The following is a 21,005-nucleotide window of genomic DNA, read 5'->3' on the forward strand; positions in this document are numbered from 1 at the left end:
CGGCCACGGCAATTTCCCCGCACAGCCCCGGGCACGGGGCAGCCCCCTCTGTCCCAGCCACAGCAACCGGGCCGAGCCAGCGCTGCTCCGGCAGCGGCTCCTGCCGAGGCAGCGGCCGCAAGGAGACCGCGGGCAGCCGCTCCCGCAGCGCCCTCACGCCAGCGGCAACACGGGCCCCACACGGCACAACGAACCCGCCTGAGCCCCCTGCCGCCCCCGAGGCCCGCAGCCAGCCCCGAGCCCCCGCACAACCCAGCGCGGCTCCCACCTGCGCTGCGGCCGCCTCCGAGCTCCGCCGCCGCCTCACCGCGCTCCGGCCGCTGCCGCCGCTCGCGGGCCCGCACACACGCTCCGACAATGGCACCGCTGCCCAGCCACGGCCGCCCTCAGCTCGCCACCGAGACCTTGCTCCGCCCCGCTCCCACCAATCAGCGCGCCACAACCACGACTGACGGCACCATCGCCCAATCCCAGCCAGGGGCGGGCTCTGCACACGGCACAGCCCCGCCCCACGCTCTCAGGGCCCCCCGGGCTGCGTGAGGGCAGAGCCGGAGCTGAGCAACCGCCCTGGAACTGGCCCGGGCCCGAGGGGATTGAGCTGAAAACACAAACAAACTTCTCCGCACCTCCCGCCACGGCTTTCCCGGCACTGTGGCTCCGGTGGCTCCGGCTCAGCGGGAAGCCCTGGAGCCTCACTTCTCCTACCCCTAATTAGGAGCATCAGTGCATCGCTTTGATTTCCCTCAAAAAGAGAAAACCGCCCCAAAACCCTGTGGATGAGTGGGGGAGGGGAGAGATTTCTGACAGAAAACTCCTAAAACTCAGAGCAGGATAATGGGAAGTAAGTGAAGAGCCTTAAATGCAGCTTTCCCCCACGCCTCCCTCCTTCCAGCTGCGCCTCCTGCCCCGGCAGTGCCGCAGACAGGGAATGGGGCCGGGCTCAGTTCATGCCCCGGGGCTTCTCCCTCTGCTCAGGGACAGGAGTCGTTCCCCTGCTGCACCCTGGGCTCTCTCCCACCGGAGACTTCTCCAGGAACTTCTCCGAGCTGAGTCCATCCCACGGGGCACAGCCCCCACCAAGTGCTGCAGCGTGGGTCACTGTGCCCCGGGGTCAGTCCTGCCAGGACAGGCTGCTCCAGCGGGGCCCTCTGGCCACGGGGTCGCAGCCTCCTCTCAGGCATCGCCGTGCTCAGCGTGGCTGCTCCGGGGGCTGCAGGGGGATCTCTGCATCCAAATGGATCTGCAGGGGGATCTCTGCATCCCCATGGATCCGCTGGGAGATCTTTGCATCCCCGTGGATCTCCAGGGGGATCTCTGCATCCCCGTGGATCTGCAGGGGGATCTCCGCAGCCCCATGGATCTGCAGGGGGATCTCTGCATCCCCATGGATCTCCAGGGGGATCTCTGCATCCCCGTGGATCTGATGGGTGATCTCTGTGTCCCCATGGATCTCTGCATCTGGCACCGCCGTTTTTGGAGGCACCAGGAATAGGCTGAGCTCTGCCTGAAGCTCTTCTCACATTCCCCAAACCCTTCCCAGCACAGGGAGGGTTTTGCCTCCTCACAGCTCCCCAGGCTGCGTTTGCAGCCCCTCCTCGTGAGGGATTTCTGGGGCTTTTCCTCCCCATTGGATTCCTCCCCATTGGAAGGTCACTCCACAGCCGTGGAGCCGTTCCAAATGGCCTCTTCCACGAGGTTCTGTGGCAGGGATTTGTTCTCCCTGGTCTCTGTCCGCAACTTAGGACCTGGGGGAGGAAGGACAAGGAGAGGAAGAGACAGGGAGAAAGGAAAAGGAAAAGGCAGGAGGAGAGGAAGGAACAAGAAGGAGCAAGGGAGGAAGGAGATGGGAAAGGAACATGGATGGATGAAGGACAGAATGAGGAGAAGAAGGAGGGTGGTCAAGGAGAAGATGGGATTTGCCTCCATGCCAGAGGGAAGGGGAAGGAGATCCCCCCAGTCCATCCCTGGCAGGATGGCGTTGGCAGTGAGGCTGTCCTGCAGCGATGCTGGGCTGGGAGATGGAGCAGCAGAGAGGGGAAAGGGGCAGTGATTCCTCCTGCCCTGCCTGGCTGTCCCAGCCTGGAGCGTCCTGGCGCTGCCGAGGCCCTTGGAGCGTCCGGCACTCCGGAGCCCGAAGCTCACGGCTGCTTTATAAAGCTGACAAAGTCGGCAGGATGGGTCTGGGTATGATCTGCAGCAAACTGGGTTTATTGGTACAGGAACAGGGGACAGAGCTGAGCAGGGCCCAGGGACAAAGACAGGGTGCAAGCTGAGGGCACAGGGGGTTTTTATATGGGGTAGTGAGGGTGGAGCTGAGGGTCAGGGTCCGATGGATATGGGGGAAAATGGGGCAAAGGAGGGGTTAAGGGTCGGGTCAGCTAATAGGGAAACAGGGGCAGAGGAATGCAGTAAATTAGGGCCAATGGAGGGACAGAGAGGGAGAACATTCTAGGGACTAACCAAAGATGGGTAATAGGGGGTGAACTGGGGTAATTAGGCCAACGGGCCAATGGGGCAACATAACTTTCCATAAATCAGCATGTGCCTGCAGAGATCAATGGGAGAAGCAAGCTTCTTACCATAACCTTGAAATCTATTCTTCTTATTGGAGACCAGTCCCCCACGGGTGGGAGGCTGAGACTCCCATGGGCCTCCACACCAGTGCATCTTCCTTTTCCTTGCAGCCTCCTTCTCCTCTGTCCAGACAAAGTTTAGGATTGACAAATCCTGGCTTTGGGGGAAGATCAAGGGGTGAGCACCTTGGGTTTTTGAGAAAGGAGCCTCACTCTTTAGAATTTTTGAAAGTTTAATAAGGAATAATAAGGGACAAATCAGTAACAGCGCTGGGTGTTTGGCGATGGCCAGAGGCACACCGGTTAACCACAGAAACTCTTCTTGTCTAGTTTTTCCATTGTATTGTTCAAATACATATTCATAATGATTATACATATTCAAACATTTCTTTGAACTCGTTTACATATTCCAGGAGTTCTTCAGGTTGGTTTGACCCCCAACTCGCCGTTTTAGAGCACGTGCAGGAATCGTGGATTGCTGTTTTGAGGGTTGTGTGTCACTCCCTCACAAGTGGCCCTGTTCTGTGGTTTCAGCAGGTGACAGTTATTGACAGTGGAAGGGTCAGTGCCAGGGGTCCTCATCACATCCCTTCCTTAAATGTTATGTGACCATGCAGACAGTTTTAGCTATTTCCACACGTATTTAAATGAATATTGGCTATTTCACAATTATCTCTGAAATGTTATTGTCAGTTATTTACAAAAATAAAAGCATTAGTTCTTATTTCACAACTACAGCTACTTCTGCAAAAAGTTAACATTATAATGCACAACACATGGCATCCACTTTACTATTTTGCAAAAGCCAAAACTATAATATATGTTTTTCATGCTGTCCACAAACTAAAATATCATCCATAAATGATGTTCTGAGGATACGAGATACACAGGGGTCAGGGTATTGGCCACAAAATGCTGACAAATTATACTACAGCAAAAGCAGTTAAAAGTGATTACAAACTGTACTCTGTCAAAATTGTTGTGAATAAGAATATTTTGCAGAAGTCAATACATAATAGCAAAAGCCAACACTACCTAGTTATTTATAACAAACCCAGAGCAGGTTTTTCCCTTGCATGGAGCACTTGGGCCTTCCCCGGGCCCCTTCTGCCCTCATGCAGAGCTGGTGGCATTTTCCAGCACACCCAGTTTGTAACCAAGAGCCGGGTGCAGCCGAGAAGGCTCCAAGCGCCTCCTTCCAGGCTGACTCTGCAGGTGCTGAGGCTGCTCTGGGCTCTGCCAGGGCTCTGCTGGGGCTCAGCTCTGGGCCAGGCTGGGCCCGCTCTCCCCTCACATTGCTCCGGGCAGCTGAGGCACAGCGGGAGAAGGAAGGGACACGGCAAGGCAGTTGAGGGTTAAGAGAGTTTTTATTCAAACAACTGCCATAACAAACAGGCTGTTCTAACTCCCATAACTAACTACCAGTGCTAACTTTCATAACTAACTACCAGTGCTAACTACCATAACTAACTAGTTGCCCTGACTACTGTAACTGAAAGCTGTCCTCAAGTGCTTCATCACCTCCACTGCTCCCTCAGTTGCTTCACTGCAGTGATCAGAGGGGTCAGGCTGGAGAGAGGCTTGGCTGATGATAAAAATGGGTGCTGCCCAAAGGATACAAAGGAAAGAAATGAACTGTTACTTTCCAGAGTAGAGTTCCTCACAGGCTCTCTTGCAACAGGACAAAGGGAAATGGTTTGAAACTCAGGAGAGGGAAGCAGGCTCAGATTAGATCTAAGGAAGAATTTTTTAACCAGCAGAGTGGGGAAACACTGACAGAAGGTGCCCAGAGATGTGGGAGGTGCCTCCTCCCTGGAACCATCCAACCTCAGGTCAGGCAGGGCTCTGGGCCCCCTGAGCTGCTTGAAGATGTCCCTGCTCGCTGTGGGGCACCAGGCCCAGATGAGCTCCAAAGGAGCTGCCAAGCCACAGCAGGCGAGGGTTCTGCTTGCTCTGCGTGTGGAACGCAGCCAGACTGGAGACTGTCGGAGGGGGCCCCACAAGAAAACCCCTCCCTGGCGCTGCTGCTTCCCCTGCAGCCCCTGGCCCTCAGCTGCAGCAGCTCCTGGGCAGCCCAGCGCCGCTCCTCGTCCGGCTCCAGGCTGCACTCGAGGCAGTCCCGCAGCAGAGCCGACAGGCGCCGGGGCTCCTGCAGCTGCGGGGTCCCGTTCTGCCGGATCAGAGCGCGAGCCTGCAGGGAAAGCAAACTCAGCGCTCTGCCAGCTCCCTTCACACCCACACGGGCTCACATCCAGCCCGGGGCCTCAGCCCCAGCTCCAGGGGCACTTTCCTCCCTGCCACAGATGCTGCTCAGAGCTCATTTTGCTATGCCAACCAAAAAACCCAAACCCTGGGGCTGCCACAGCCACTGCAACATCCAAATGATCTCGCCTTGAGAGCCAGTTTCATTGGCTGACTCTGTCAGTAGGAACCTCCATCAGAAATAGCACATTTTGCTTCTCCAAATGTGGACACCAGCTTTACAGGCCATTTTCCAGCATCAGTGTGGTCTGCCTGTGTTATTTCAGAGGATTCTTACATCAAGTGCTCTCTGCAGTGCCACTGACACTCAAGTAATTGCATTCCTGATGCCCCATCCCAGAAACTGCCAGGCAAGAAACAGGAGGTTTGTGATGCTGAAAGCTTAGGCTTGGTGACACAGAGAAAGTAGCTTGGACTAGGAGAGAAATACGTTAGACTATGAGTGTAGTAAACCCCTCAAGTTTAGCCAGGGCCCCTTGGAAAATAGAATGCTGACACAGCAGCAAAGAAGTTTCCTGTCTCCATGGACCACCGCCCTATAACCTATCCCTATAGCCATGTAAGGCAATATTGTGTTAACCCTACTGTTGGTCACTTATGGTCACTCTAACCTCTGGCCATTGGTCAGGATTGGATCTGGGCCAAGGGTATAAAAGTAGCATACTGTACCCCTACTAACTCGGAAGAAGAAGAGCTGAGACCCTTCACGGAACCCCTGCAATAAAGCCATACATGTGGAACAGCCAGCGTCTTCTGCTTCTCCTCTCTCTACCGTCTGCTGGAGCCTTAGGCCAAGGGAAAAAGCTGCCTAGCAAGCAAAGAGCTTGAAATCATAAGAGCTGCCTAATCACTAAAAGCTGAATATTCCCTGCTTGCTAGGGGCTGACCCGCGGCCTTGGTCTGAGAGCGAGCTGGCCTCTGGCACTCAGTCCCCCTGGGAGCTGAGCTCTGGAGCTGTAATAGCTTGCATTAGATAAGACCAAGAAAGGCTCATTTAAGTGGCCGCCCAACGTGTTGTCGGACCCTGGCCCCCAGGAGCGAAGCGTCACCGGAGCATCAGAGCCTTTCAGGGCCTCCTGTTATTGCCTGTTCGGGAAGCCTCTCCTTCTGCGAAAGGACTTTTCATTTTAGAAAATCCTCTCTGCGGAAGGCTCAATTCGACCCTCAACAACACATCTGGACGAGATAAAATCCGAGGAGAATTGAGAAGCAGACACCCTTCCACAGACCCCTGACCCCAAAGGACGTAAGTATTGCTTAAGATTGCGCACATACCTTTGGGTGCTCTAAAAAACCTTTTTCGTTTTTTTTCTTTTTTTTTCGTTTTTTCTGTGGAAAGGGCTTGAAAATCATCGGTACTTGTTTAAGCACCCTAAGACTAACCTCACTTGAGAGAGAGTTATATTTAACCATTGTAGAAACCTTATCTGTTAACAATTTCACTTTTTCTAAAGGTAGTCTGTCAAAAAAGACTCTTAAAAAAATTGTATCTTGGATTGCACTGCATTTTCCTGAAACAGATAAGACCACAATTACTGAAAATTCTTTCTGGGATATGTTATGAACAAAAATTCTGTTAATTTTTTTTGTGAGAAAAAGTTACAAAAAGGCAGCCAGATCACTGTTGCTGCCAAAGTTCTGCGTGTTTTGTTATTGTAATCACGGGTCGTTGTGGCTAATCGCTCCTTTTGTATTAGCAGAGCCTTGCCCGAGGCTAAGGTGTACTTTTTCCCAGAATAGTGAAGAGACCTGAGAGGGTGGGGGGGGCTATGCAAAGTGACTCCAAGGACCAGCATGCTGTGGGACCCCTACTCCAAACGTGCAGGAACCCCAAAAACAACGAGCCACCTAAGAGTTGAGAGACTGGAGTGATATCTGGACGTGAGGAGCCGAGTGCTGAGCCTGCAAAGATGCGGAACACCTTCGGAGTCCCTCTTGCCCTGACCTTGGGAGTCGTCCCCGGCGGTGAGACCAAGTCGACTGGGCCAAGAGGGGTAACATGTGACGGGAACACCACGCTGTAAAAGCCTCCATGAGGACGTGATTCCCCAGCTCTGCTCCTAGTGGACAGAGCTGTGCTTATTCTCCTGCTCTGAGTCACCCTGGGAGAAACGACGGGAGACTGCAGCCCTGCTGAGCTGCTCAACCCTGAGCTGATCACTTTTAATAAAGGCATTAAAAAGGAGAAGTCTCCTGGCTCTGTTTATTTCAGGATACAGTTGGAAACACCATTTATATGTTTCAAACAAAACAGGACTTTTCTGTTACTAACTTCTTACCTTTATTTCATATAATAACAAAAACGATTGAAAAATCGAACTCTCAAAAAAGTTCCAAACTAACAGATCTTTCCTCTTCATATGCCAATTGCGCTGATAAGATAACAGAGGAATGTGCCTTGCAGGCCAGAGAGCCGCTGGGCTCTGCAGTGCTTCCTGCAGAAACCACCTCGGAGGCAGACCCAAGCACCCCCCCCACATTCCCCCCCTCGCTGGACCCGCGCTGCCCAACTCCCCGTTTTCTGCAGCCCCCCACCCCCCCGGCCCCGCTTCCTTCCCGCCTCCGGCCTCGGGGGCCCCATTCCCTGTCCCTGCCACCGTACCCTCCGCTGCGGCAACCCCTTCCCCTGCGCCGCTCTGCCCCCTCCTCCCTCCCCCCGTGCCTGTGCTGCTGTTGCCCCCTCCCGTCCCCGCGATCCCGGTCCCCCCTACCCCCGCGCCGCCGTTCCCCGCCCCCGCTTGCTCTGTCGCGGTTTCCCCTGCTCCCGCTGTTGTCCCCGCCCTGCCCCCCACTCCCCCGCCGCGCCTGCCGCATTCCCCGGTCCCGTTATCGCCGCTGCCGCCCCCAATCCCGCGCTGCTCCCCCCCGCCCCGCGACCGCCCTCCCCGCCGTCACCGCCCCCGCTCCCGCCCCTCCCAAGACCGCCCCGACCCTCCCGGTGCCTCCCGCCACTTTCCCGAGCCATGGCCACACCCTGTCCCCCTGCGCCGAGCCGCACACATGCGCAGTAACACCAGCTCACTCTATACCTGTAGTATCCCAAACCAGCGGCACTGTTTGCGCACCCCCAAACCCCCCAGGTGTGCATCCCCAGCCCGCCCACCCCCCCTGCCCCCACGCATCCCTCCAAGCCCTGACCCAACCCTCCTGCCACCCGAACGGATCAGAGACCACCTGTGGTGTCACCCCCTCAACCCAATCCGGTCCCTGCTGTGCTGCAACCCCTCAGCCAATAGTGCCAACTTCTGGTTGATGCCGAATTTTGCCCCAAAGGGCGAGAATAACTGCCTAAGAGACTCAATTTAAGTCAGCATAGACAGGAGGTATTTTATTACGACGCGTCAGAGAAATCACAAAAGGGATTTCTAAGCATCTTGTAACAAAAGCAAGCCTTTTATACAGTTTTGAATATAAAGTTACATCATATCACATGCATAATCATGTTTTTGCATGCATATTCATAAGAGGCGTGGTGTAGGCAGAGCGTGGGCGGAGACATCTCTTTGAGGATCATTTTGGTGGTCGTTCTGGTTGCCTTCATCATGGGCAGGGGTTACCTGATGAGTCTTCCTCCTTAAACTTTTGAACTCCTATCCTAATATGGCCAATTCCCGGTGTACTTGGCTTGGTCCCATGGCTTGGCAAGGCTCTTAGGGTCAGTTTGACATTGTTGGCTCTGAACATGCTTAGCCCATCAATTCCCCTATCCCTATCTCTTTTTCCTGTCATTGTGTTCCATGCCTTAGCCGATTTATTGCTCTATATGTTTCCTAAGTGCTATGCTTTCTTCGAATGTTTCACATTCCATGTTTTAACTCATTATTTCTTGAAGGCTATCCGTTTTGGGGCTTCATTTCCCCCCTTTTCTTATAACTTACGAATTCTTTCGTCAAGTCCTGATCCTATAGGGCGCTGATACGCTCGTACCATAGCCCAAATCATTTGGGTCCTTTTCATAATAATTCTTAGTCTCCACCACATACAAATATTTGTGAGAGTTAGTAGTAACAGAGCTACAATTACTATTAGCATTGGGTGCACCAGGTAGTTGAAGACCTGTGTAGCTGTTGGGGAGTATCCTGTAAAGATATCCCACCAATGATGCTGGCCTACGTGTTCTACTTTGGTCAGGACATCTTTTATTTTCTCTGAATCATGTTCTACCTGCCATACCATTCGTTTAGTCGTTTGATTCACCTTTTGCACCAATTCCTTAACTTTAGGATGTGCGAGCATTGTTTTAAGAATTTTAACGTCCATCCCTATTTGTAATTTGGGAATCTCTTGATATAGGTTAAAATCTGCGTTAATTAGCTGTTGAGTAGTTATTGGGACAGTATAATGAAAATCACAACCTACTATTTTGGTAAAGTTGCATACACAAAAGTTAATATTGTTAGTCTCTTCCCGGCAACTACCTATAGTGATGTTGTCACAAGCTGTCCTCATGCAAGCACACCCATTCCCTATATAGTAAACTTGTGATTGTGTTCTATTATGTGGAAGCATTTCAAAGGTACATAGACTATTCTCGGCATCTAAGCATAAATCTTCTGCTTCTACCACAGCGTTTTCGCAAACATAGCCTAATTGTCCTCTAGGTATGCATGCTTCTGTGCTAATCGATTGCCACTTCTTTTTGGTATAGTCATAACTGGCCCAGACATTATGGTCTATTGGCCTGACAATGACATCCTGATGTATTGTCCCTAGAGTGAGGATAGGAAAGATAGCTCTTTCCTCTGCCGCACTAATGGTGAGGACATAGGCTTCAATGTGTTCTTGTTGGGGCTCATAAGTGAAATTTACTAATTGCCACCAGGCTTGGTTATCCTTCTCAAATTGTGTAGTATGATCGTCCTTTAATATTGTTTCCCTCATTTCTTGAGGTAATATACCTGACGTTCCTTCTCTCATTATTCCTGCCGCTACGGATTGTACCCATTGTTGCGTCTGAGAGCATTGAATAGCGAGTGCAATGTCTTTGCTGAGTTCCCCTGTATAATCAGCGAGCTTCACAAAATCCTCTGCAGTATGGTTTGCTACCATGGTTAGCAGTTTTACTACTAGCGATTGTGTTTCTGCTAATGTAAGCGTGGATGAACTGAGGGGCATCTTAAGCTTTCCCAGGTTCGTCGTGACGGTACTTAATTTGTTCACTAATACCTCCTGATCTATCGTGTTTAATATACCAAATCCGGTGCCAACCCACCCACTCAGATCTCTTTGTGCCCTTCTGTGATAAGACCTTGTCGCTAGCCATGCATTCCATCCCTTGAGGCTTTGCTGTACAAATGGTCGACAATCCTTCTGCAAATGCGTAACATCAGCATGAATGTTCATCCGCACCTTTTTCAGAGAATAAGTGGGGTCTAACAATAATTTTAGTTCATTAGATTTTCTTATCACCTGAGGCCCTATAAAGGTCAGGTTATGCACTATTTTACATTCCACCGGTGGAGTGGTTTCTTGGGGTAAGTCTAGATCTGGATACAATGGGATCATGTCTCCCGATAATGCCACCTCATATTGGACAGCACGCCTAGGGAAGCCAAAACCCCGCTCCAGCGTTTTCAACTCCCTTTCGCATGTGAACGTCACTGACTGGTCTAATCTAAATGTCATCTCACACTGTGCTCTCCCTTCCTCAGGACCACTAGATACTACGATCTTTCCCGCAGGAGAGAGAAGAGGGTGGGGGTCAAAGGTTATGTTTCGAGGATGTGGTTCCCCAAGCGAATCTTCTGTATAGATTACCGAGTTTTGGGGTTGTGATCCGGGTGGATCTTCCCGGAAGTCACTCCACTGGCATGAGATTGGGCTCTTTTGCTGGGTCCAGACAGTGGGCTGGCCCATCTTCACTGGACTAAAAGTAATTAGGTTATGTTCAGAGGCTGGCATCAAGGGTTTAATTGTTAATACTAGCCGCCTTGTTTTTCCTTCTACCGGGTCAAGCTCTCGACACCCAATTTGGATTTGGTCTCCCTTGTATGCTACCATGGAGGACTGATCCCATACTTTACTCGGGTATGGCTGATTGTTACGCAGAGCATAAACTTCGAAATAGGGTCCCCTCATTCCCAACTCCGGGTGGATACACTGGTGTGCATAAGACCATGGGTCTATTGGGGCAGAGTCTTGGGGAAAGGCTATACTTATCAAGAGTCCAATGATCAGAGTTGTAAAGGTTTGAGGTGGAGTCAGGATCATGATGTCTACTCCTCTTGTTTGTTCTCCGGAGCTCTCTTGACCCGTGAGTAATGGATCCACGTAGGTCGCTCCTTGATCCGAACCGCGGTGAAGGTAGTCAGCAGCACTTGGAAAGGTCCCTCCCACTTCTCTTGTAGGGGTTTTCCTAAAAGATTCTTAACATACACCCAATCACCGGGATTAAACGGATGCAATTTGCAATCAGGTTGTTTAGGTTGGTGCTCCATCATTACAGTAGCATTTTTATCAAACTGTTTCCCCACCGTAATTACATAATCGTAAATGTACTGATTACCAATTTGGTCTATGGCGTCCCCATTTACAACTTGCATAGCATAAGGTCTACCATACAAGATTTCAAATGGGCTTAACCTTTCTTTTGATCTTGGTTTGACTCTCAGCCTCAGCAGAGCAATAGGCAAAGCTTGATACCACTGCAAATTAGTCTCCTGGCATATTTTGGCAATTTGCTGCTTGATAAGATGATTCATCTTTTCCACTTGCCCACTGGCCTGTGGACGGTAAGGCGTGTGTAATTGCCATTTAATCTGTAATGCTTTGCTTATCGCTCTCACTACTTTTGCACAGAAATGTGTACCCCTATCTGAGGAAATGCTCCTCGGTACTCCAAACCGTGGAATAATTTCATTCAACAATACTTTAGTCACTTCTCTTTCCTTATTTGTCCTGCAAGGGAATGCTTCAGGCCACCCAGAAAATGTATCAGTTAGTACCAACAAGTACCGAAACCCCCCTTTTCTTGGGAGTTCAGAAAAATCAATTTGCCATACTTCACCTGGAAATTTACCTCGATTTATTGCTCCCTGGTGTATCTTAGTCCCTGTATTCAGGTTGTTCTTCAAGCATCGCTCACACTGGGATGTGACATGTTTTATGGTGGTAAATAATTTCGGTCCTGCTATCCTAGCTTGCAGGTACTGATAAAGCGGATCCAAGCCCCAGTGGGCTTTCTCATGTTCTGCTTTTATAAACTGCCACATCACGTTTCCTGGTATTACTAACTGTCCTGTTTCCAGTTGACCCCAACCATTCTCTAATATTTTGCCCTTATTTCTTTGAATCCATTTATGATCTGATTCCTGGTAATTTGGCTGGATGTCGGTATCCAGCTCCCCTGGTATTAGGGCCGTTACTTTCACTTCCCTAGCCCTTGAGGCAGCCAATTTAGCTTCTGTATCTGCCTTCCTGTTCCCTATTTCTGGAATAGTATTACCTTTCAGGTGTCCCTTACAATGTATTATGGCCACTTGTGCTGGGAGTTGGACCGCCTTTAGCAATCGCAGAACTTCCTCTGCATGCTTGATTGTTTTCCCTTGTGTAGTCAACAGTCCTCTTTCTTTCCAGATGGCTCCATGAGCATGTACAACGGAAAAGGCATATTTAGAGTCTGTCCATATATTAATTTGCATGTTCTCTGCCAATTCCAGGGCTCGAGTCAGAGCTATCAGTTCTGCCTTTTGGGCTGAAGTCCCTGCAGGCAAAGGGTTAGACTCAATTACTCTTTTTGTGGTAGTGACTGCATAGCCAGCCATTCTTACTCCCTGCTTCACGAAGCTGCTGCCATCTGAAAACCAGTTGTCCGCATCTTCGAACGGCTCCTCCTTGAGGTCCGGGCGACTGGAGTAGACAGCTTCAATTGTTTCCAGGCAGTCGTGTTCGATGGGTTCTGCTGGGGCTCTCCCTTCTAGAAATGAAGCTGGGTTCACAATGTTAGCTATCTGAATAGTTACGTCATCTGATTCAGCCAGGATGGCCTGGTATTTTAGGAATCTGGAGGGCGACAACCAATGATTGCCCTTCTGTTCCAGCACAGCCGACACAGCGTGAGATACTAGCACAGTCATTTTCTGACCCAACGTGAGCTTCCTGGCCTCTTCTATGTTAATTATCACTGCGGCTACTGCCCTCAGACAGCCTGGCCATCCTTTACTTACTTCATCTAGTTGCTTGGAGAAGTAGGCCACGGCTCTCTTATGTGGTCCCAACTGCTGTGCTAGGACTCCTAGGGCCATCCCTTGTCGCTTATGGGAGAACAGCCAGAATGGTTTTGATACATGTGGGAGACCTAAGGCTGGTGCTCTCATTAGCTCCAGCTTTAACTTTTTGAAGGCCCCTTCTGCTTCGGGAGTCCAAACTAGGACATTCTCGGTTTCCTTCAACAAATCATACAGTGGCTTAGCGAGTATCCCGTACTGGTAGATCCATAGCCGACACCAACCTGTCATTCCCAGAAAGGCGCGTAGATCTCTCACCGTCTCTGGTTTAGGCATCTGGCAGATGGCTTCTTTCCTAGCTGCTCCCAGGGATCGCTGTCCTCTGGAGACTTCGTATCCCAGGTACACCACTTCCTTTTGCACCAGCTGTGCCTTCTGTTGAGAGACTCAATATCCACTTAAACCCAGGAAATTTAGCAAGGAAAATGTCCATTCAATGCATTCTTCCTCTGTCCCTGTTGCTATTAGGAGGTCGTCTACGTACTGCAGAAGGGTGCCATCTCCCAGCGGCCTTTCCCACTGTTCTAATTCTTTGGCTAACTGGTTTCCAAAAATCGTGGGGGAATTGCTCCATCCCTGGGGCAATACCGTCCAGGTAAGTTGAGTCTTTCTTCCTTTATCTACAGATTCCCACTCAAAAGCAAAAATCTTCTGACTCTCGGGGGCTAGGGGAAGGCAGAAGAATGCATCTTTCAAATCTAATACGGTGAACCAGGCCAAATTTTCCTTTAGTCTGGTTAGAAGCGTGTATGGGTTAGCAACTACCGGATGTAATGTCTTGGTTATTTCGTTTACTGCTCTCAGATCCTGAACTAGCCTATAAGCCCCATTAGGTTTCTTTACTGGCAAGATCGGCGTATTAAAATCCGATTCGCATTCTACCAATAACCCTAGTTCTAAAAACCTTTTGATTATGGGCTCAATCCCTTTCCTGTCTTCTATCCTCAGAGGGTATTGTTTTCTTTTCACCGGTTTTGCCCCAACTTTAAGTTCGACAACAATCAGTGCTGCTTGCTTTGATCTTCCCGGTATATCAGTAGCCCAGACTAATGGGTATGTCTCGCTCAGAATTCGCTCGGAATTGTGATTCTCAGGTTTGGGTTCCACACAACTGATTGTTAGGCTTAAAGCTGTAATCAGTTGTTCCTCATTTACTTGAAATTCCAATTTGTCTTTGTTGAACTTTATTATGGCTCCCAAGTTCTCCAACAGGTCTCTCCCCAATAAGGGCTTTGGCGAATTTGGTAAATACAGGAACTGGTGAATTCCCATTTGTTTCCCGATTTTGTATTTAATAGGTTTCAAAAAGTAAGCCTTTTCTGGTTGGCCTGTTGCTCCCACAACTTGTACAAATTCATCACTTTTAGGTACCAATTCTTGATTTAAAACCGAAAAGGTTGCTCCAGTATCAATCAAAAAGTTCAATTCCTTTTTACCTTCCCCTAGCTCCATTTTAACCAGTGGGTCTGCTAGGGTACGGCCCACCAGTCCCCCTCATTCGCTATCCTGATGTGTGGTAGTAGTGGTGGCCATCAGCCTTTCCCTTAGTCGGGGGCATTCTTGCTTACAGTGTCCCATCTCTAGGCAGTAAGCACACTGATTTGGCCCTACTCTAGTCGGGTGGGGTTGGAGCCTCCCCCTCCCTCCTACTGGGTTGCCTCTACCTCTTCCCCTAGTTCCAGGTTCTGAGTAACCTGTCCTCTGAGCTGCCACTGCCACAGCCACTACTCGAGCTATCCTCCTGTCCTCCTTTTTCTTCTCCTCAACTTCTCTATTATTGTATACCTTCCATGCCTCATTCAGCAGTGTCTCCAGGTTCTTATTTGCTGGATGCTCAAGCTTTTGTAATTTCTTCCTGATGTCTGGGTTACTCTGTCCCATCATCAACCCTAACAAGTGCTGTTTCCCTTCTTCTGTTGCCGGGTCCAGGGGTGTGTATTGTCTCATCGCTGCCCTAAGCCTATCCAGGAACTCTGATGGGGTCTCATCTTTTCCCTGTCTGATGTCATATAGCATTGACCAATTGATAGCCTTAGGAATCGCATTACGCAAGCCCATCGCTATCAGTTTTCTATACTGCACTAATCGCTGATAGTGCTCTGCATTGCCCGGGTCCCACTCTGGTTTACTACTGGGAAAATTATCTTCTAGTCTCCCTGATAGTACTTGAGCATGTCGCCTTCCTGTTTCCAATATGAGTTCCCTTTCTGTATCCGTCAACTCCGACAGCATCACCTCGATATCTTCCCAATCAATATCTAAATTCTTTGCCATCAACTCAAATCTCTTCACTACCCCCTCTGGATTCCTCCTGAAATTCTTTGCCTCATCCCTCCAATTGTTCAGATCACTTGTTGAGAACGGCACCTTTACTCTAGTCCTCTCCCCCACCATTGGCATAAGCTGTCGGAGAGGAGCTATCGTATGGTTCCCTTTCTCTCTTTGCTTTGCTTCTCCCCGTGCCACAGATCTGGTATAATACGAGTGGCTGATCCCGTCCCCGGGATCTTCTTCCTGCGCCTGGGTATCTCCCCTATTCTTTCTCTTCTCTTCCCTCTTTCCCCCTTCCTGTTCCTCATCTTCACCTCCTATCTCTATTACACAATCCATTCGATTCTCGTCTTGCATCTGTCGCCCTTTCTGTATCTGCCTGCTCCTATCGTGTCTCGGGCTGCTGTCTCTCTCGTCCTCTGCTCTTTTCTCATCCCTCTTATCTTCTATCTGAATTATTATATTCAGTTTCTGTGAGTTGCTCTCCACCTCCTTTTCGCCTGTTTCATCACTATTCTTCTCACTGTATCTCAATTCAGAGACGTCGCCTCTCAATTTAGAGAGGCCACTTCTCAGTGAGTTATTTTTGTCCCCAGTCCTTGGTGTGCTGGTCTCCATTCTACAGATGCCTCCACTCCTGGGTGTGTCGTTATCCCCATATGGACTGAGTTCAGGCAGGCTACGTGTTTCCCTTCGGCTTTCTGCTCCTGATGGACTGCCTTCCCCCCCTTCGATTTCCAGTCTGGGTGGGCTGTCAGCATCCATGTAACTCCCCGACCCCTGTGGACTTTCTAGTCCCTGAGGGCTGTTTTTCTTTTCATCGTTCCCTGATTTTACGGGGGTACCCTCCTCCCAACCGTTATCTAGTCTCTGGGGGCTGTGCCCAAACCTAGATTTCCACCATCGGTCCAGTTCCTTTAATGGGCTAGGATCCCCTTGTTCTTCTTTTGGCCTGGGAAGAGGCCCTTCCTGCCCTGGAGCGAAGGGATGGTATTCCCACAGGCTTATTTCGCTCTCCTTTCCACTGTCTCTTCTTGTTAACTTAAGACATTGTTGCCCAATGCTACATGCATCGCAACAACGTTCTTTAGGCTTTAAACCTTTCTTATCTTTTTCCAGGGCCAACACTAGAGGATCCTGAGGTGCTACGTTTATCCCGCACTCTTTTTGCCATTCTGGTTTATTTCTTAGGGTAAAGAACATGTCAGCATACATCACCTCGTCCCATTTATTAAGCCAGCGGAGGAAAAGCATCAGTTGTAAAATAGTATTATAATTAGTTGTTCCCTCTGGGGGCCATTTTTCATTGTCATCTAACTTATATAATGGCCACCACTGTGTGCAATATTTAAGGAGCGTCTTCTTACTTATGTTTCCCCCCGGAATTCCTCCCAAGTCCTTCCAGTGCTTTAGAATACATCCTAAGGGGGTTTTCATATTTATGTCCTTGCTCTGTTGACCTCCCATGGCTGTTCTTTGTGTCTGTTTTCGGTTTAGTCTCTTTCCCGCAAACACTGTATGTCAATTTATCTTAACACTTCATACAAACAATTTCTAATCGCTCATTCGCTCTCATTCATACCCACACTTTCCAATCCGAACTGTCCTACCTTTTCTGGTGGTACCGACACTGGTCGACTTCGGGCTGTCACACCCGTAAAAACAGCTGTAAACCAAGGTACAGTTTGCAGATAATATCACAATAAATTCTTATATACACAAAAATTACAGTTAACACAAAATACCGAGTCCTTGTCCCGCAATCCGAACTCGTATCTTAGCAAATTACAAAATACTTGCAGACAACATAATATTAGACAAAAACATGACACGAATATCTCCTCAAAACCTTATCAGGGACAGGGAAAAATTGGACAGGGTCCTGGGCTTGGCTGGATACGTTCCCAGGCGTAGTTCAAAGATCCAAACAGAACAACGACATTTAAAGATTCAAACAAAGCTACAACATTTAAGATGAAAAAAAAACACGCTCTCTTTTAACAAATTCTCCGATTCCAAACGGGGACTCTAACCCCAAGTTCCAAACTCCAAATGGGGACTCTAACCCCGATTCCAAATTCCAAATGGGGACTCTAACCCCAAATTCCAAATGGGGACTCTAACCCCGATTCCAAATTCCAAATGGGGACTCTAACCCCAAATTCCAAATGGGATTTTGCCAAGGCGTCCCCTGGCTTTCCCGTCGAGCGACCACGTCTGGTCCTCGTTTCCCAATTAAAGCGCTTTATTCCAAAATCAATAAGCAATAAACAATTGAAATACCACTTAATTGGAGCAGGAGATGCAGGAAACCCTTCGTCCACCAAAGAGCGCTGGTCCAGGGGGGGAGTCTCCTCTGACAAAAGTCTGTCAGGGGCGCCCGGAGGGTCCCGGCCCCAGACTCGGCTCCGGAGGACCCCTTAAGGTCCCGATCTCCCGTCTGGTTGTCCCATCTGGGGTGCCAGATAATGATGCCGAATTATGCCCCAAAAGGCGAGAATAACTGCCTAAGAGACTCAATTCAAGTCAGCATAGACAGGAGGTATTTTATTACGACGCGTCGGAGAAATCACAAAAGGGATTTCTGAGTATCTAGTGACAGAAGCAAGCTTTTTATACAGTTTTGAATATAAAGTTACATCATATCACATGCATAATCATGTTTTTGCATGCATATTCATAAGAGGAGTGGTGTGGGCGGAGCGTGGGCGGAGACATCTCTTTTGAGGATCATTTTGGTGGTCGTTCCGGTTGCCTTCATCATGGGCAGGGGTTACCTGATGAGTCTTCCTCTTTAAACTTTTGAACTCCTATCCTAATATGGCCAATTCCCGGTGTACTTGGCTTAGTTCCTATGGCTTGGCAAGGTTCTTAGGGTCAGTTTGACATCGTTGGCTCTGAACATGCTTAGCCCATCAATTCCCCTATCCCTATCTCTCTTTCCTGTCATTGTGTTCCATGCCTTAGCCGATTTATTGCTCTATATGTTTCCTAAGTGCTATGCTTTCTTCGAATGTTTCACATTCCATGTTTTAACTCATTATTTCTTGAAGGCTACCCGTTTAGGGGCTTCATTATGGTTCCATCTGCTCTCTTTCACCCTCATTTTCCTTCTAGTCACTCCCAGTATATCCCAGCATACCCCAGTTCCCTCCACCATCTTTCCAGTTCCTTCCAGTATGATCCCATTTGCTCCCAAGCACTCCCAGTCAGCCTCAGTGTAGTGGCACTCACTGCCAGTATGATCCTAGCCATCCTCACACCATCCCAGTTCATCCCAGTATGTCCCATTTACCCCTAACATGGTCTCAGTTGCTCCCCCCCCAGGCTCCTACTCACTCCCAGTGTGATCTCAGCATGATCCCAGTATGATCGCAGTATGAAGTCAGTACAAACTCAGTACAATCCCAGTATGATGCCAATAGGATGTCAATAGAAAGCCAGTAAAGTCCCAGTCACTCCCAGTATGATCCCAGAATGATCCCAGTGTCCATCAGTGCGATCACAGTCTGCGCTGGCATGGCAATATGATGCCAGAATAATGTCAGTACAAACCCAGTACAGTCCCATCATGGTCCCAGTACAATCCCAGTATGATGTCAGTATCAACCCAGTACAATCCCAGTATGATATCAGTACAATCCCAGTACAGTCCCAGTACAATCCCAGTATGATATCTGTACAAGCCCAGTACAGCCCCAGTCACTCCCAGTATGATCCCAGTATGATGTCAGTACAAACCCAGAACAGTCCCAGTCACTCCCAGTACAATCCCAGTATGATGTCAGTACAAACCCAGTACAGTCCCAGTCACTCCCAGTATGATCCCTGTCCAGCCCAGTCCCTGGCAGTGCTGCCACTGCTGGGATCCCCCAGCCCTGTGTGCGTTCCCCCCTGGCGGATGTGCCGAGAGGAGCCCCAGGGGCTGGCAGTGGCCAGGAAGGGTCCCCAGCAAGGCCCAGTTTGGATGTGCAGCCCCCAGTTTGCCCAGTTTGCCTCTCCTCTGGCCCGGGCCAGGTTCCCCCCATCCGCAGCGGCTGGGAGCAGCCGAGAGCCCCGTGCTGCCCATCCCGACCTGTCCCGGCTCCATCCCCGCTCCTGCCGTGGCTGCGAGGGCTGCGGGAATGGGAACGGGGCAGCGAGGGTGTGGCTGCTGCTGGGGGAGGAGGAGGAGGCAGGGAAGGGCAGGGATGAAGGGGGAAGAAGAGGTGGGGTTATGGGGAGGAGCAGGGGGAGGGGTGGAAGAGGAGGGATGGAAGAGGAGAAGGATGTGGCAATAAGACAGAGGAGGAGGATGAGGGGGGGTGGAAGGGGAGGAGCGGGAGGAAGAGGAAGAGGAGGGGCAAAGGCAGATCGAGGCTGAGCTGAGGGAACCACGCTGTCGATCCCTGCCTGAATTTGCAGCCCCCACCTGTGGGATCATCGCCCCCCTCATCGCGCCGGTGAGCAGAGAGGGGGAGCTCAGCCGGATATCCCGGGGGATCCCTGAGTTGGGTTTTTGGGGGGATGTTTGGAGAATGAAGAAGTCCAAGGCTGAGCAGAAAAGGCCCCTTGGGGGGACATCGGGGGGTGGCGGTGGCAGCTGCTGGCAGAGGCAGCCTGGAGGAGCAGAGCCCTGTGTCCCCCAGGAGCCCAAATGGGGAGCCCAGAGAGGGGGGAGCGCCGCCATTGGCGGGAGCCTCAAGAGCCTGGAGAGGGGTAGGGGGGACTCCTTGGAGCCACTGCAGCCCAGAGTAGAGAATGAGGGGAGAAGGGAGCCCGGGAGCCCAAAAAGCCCCGGCATCCCGAAATGGGGAGAGAGAAGTGGGGGGAGCTTTTGGCATTGCTGAGACTGCCAGCAGCCTGGGCAGGGTGGGCACCGGGCATAAGGGTAACCCCCAATCCAAGCGTAACCCCAGCAGCTGGGACATGGGGAACCTCCTGAAAAGCAGAGGGGAGGTACCAGGGATGGGGAACTCCTGGGAGGCTTTTTCAGGGCTGAATCTGGGTGTTTGGGAGGTTTTTGTGGAGCCCAGGTGGCCAGTGATTGTAGAGATGGACTTGGGCAGAGGGACCTTCAAACTCAGTGTGTGTTGGGGAAGATGAAACAGGAAAAACTTATAAATATGATTGTCTGACAGAAGATTTTGAGGATATAGAAAATATAAGGAAGATTGAAATGAAAGCAAGCTCTGAAATACCTTAGTTAGTGAACAACTGGAAAACAATGGTGTGGCCTGACTCAAGGTAATCCCCTTTTGATGAAACAATTCTCTCTGCTCGCAGACAGATCCAAGGGTCACAGCAGACCCTACAGCTTGGCAGAGGGAGTCCAAAGAGGAGTTTAGGGTTTAAAATGTAACACATTATGATAATTTAATGACTTTTACAGGCTGTATGTAAATGCTATAGGATTTGTATCTTGTACTAGATTCGTTAGTGAGAAATAGAATATTCAACACAGAAGAAGATTGATTGTATTGTAACAGGAGCATTACTCTCATACGCTCTTCTCCTCTTACTCTCTTACCCTCTCACCTTCTCTACCCCTCTCTTCTCTCGGGCCTGCTCCAAGCTGTGCCTGGCAGCTCCCAGCAGGGCCCTGCACCCAGGCCCTTTGCAATAAACCGCAAGTTCCACGTCCTGGCTGCAGAGATCTCTCGTCTCTGTCTGTCCTGACCATCCTATCCCCTGA

At 50.2% G+C, this 21,005-nt stretch overlaps 1 protein-coding gene across 1 annotated transcript in view; it reads right to left on the bottom strand.

Moving 5' to 3' along the window:
* Window positions 1-1,095: 1,095 nt before the first annotated feature.
* The window catches only part of LOC128945562 (mitogen-activated protein kinase kinase kinase kinase 1-like), a 124,407-nt gene continuing 104,497 nt past the window's right edge, over window positions 1,096-21,005 (bottom strand). Inside the window, 4 exon segments of the mRNA XM_054289304.1 lie at window positions 1,096-1,148; window positions 1,151-1,192; window positions 1,195-1,388; window positions 1,538-1,698. Coding sequence (XP_054145279.1) covers window positions 1,096-1,148; window positions 1,151-1,192; window positions 1,195-1,388; window positions 1,538-1,698 — 450 coding nt within the window.

Source organism: Melozone crissalis, unplaced genomic scaffold (genome assembly GCF_028551555.1).
Source record: "Melozone crissalis strain CALT ecotype California unplaced genomic scaffold, PUWL_Pcris_2 ptg000066l_1, whole genome shotgun sequence".
NCBI classification, from domain to species: domain Eukaryota; kingdom Metazoa; phylum Chordata; class Aves; order Passeriformes; family Passerellidae; genus Melozone; species Melozone crissalis.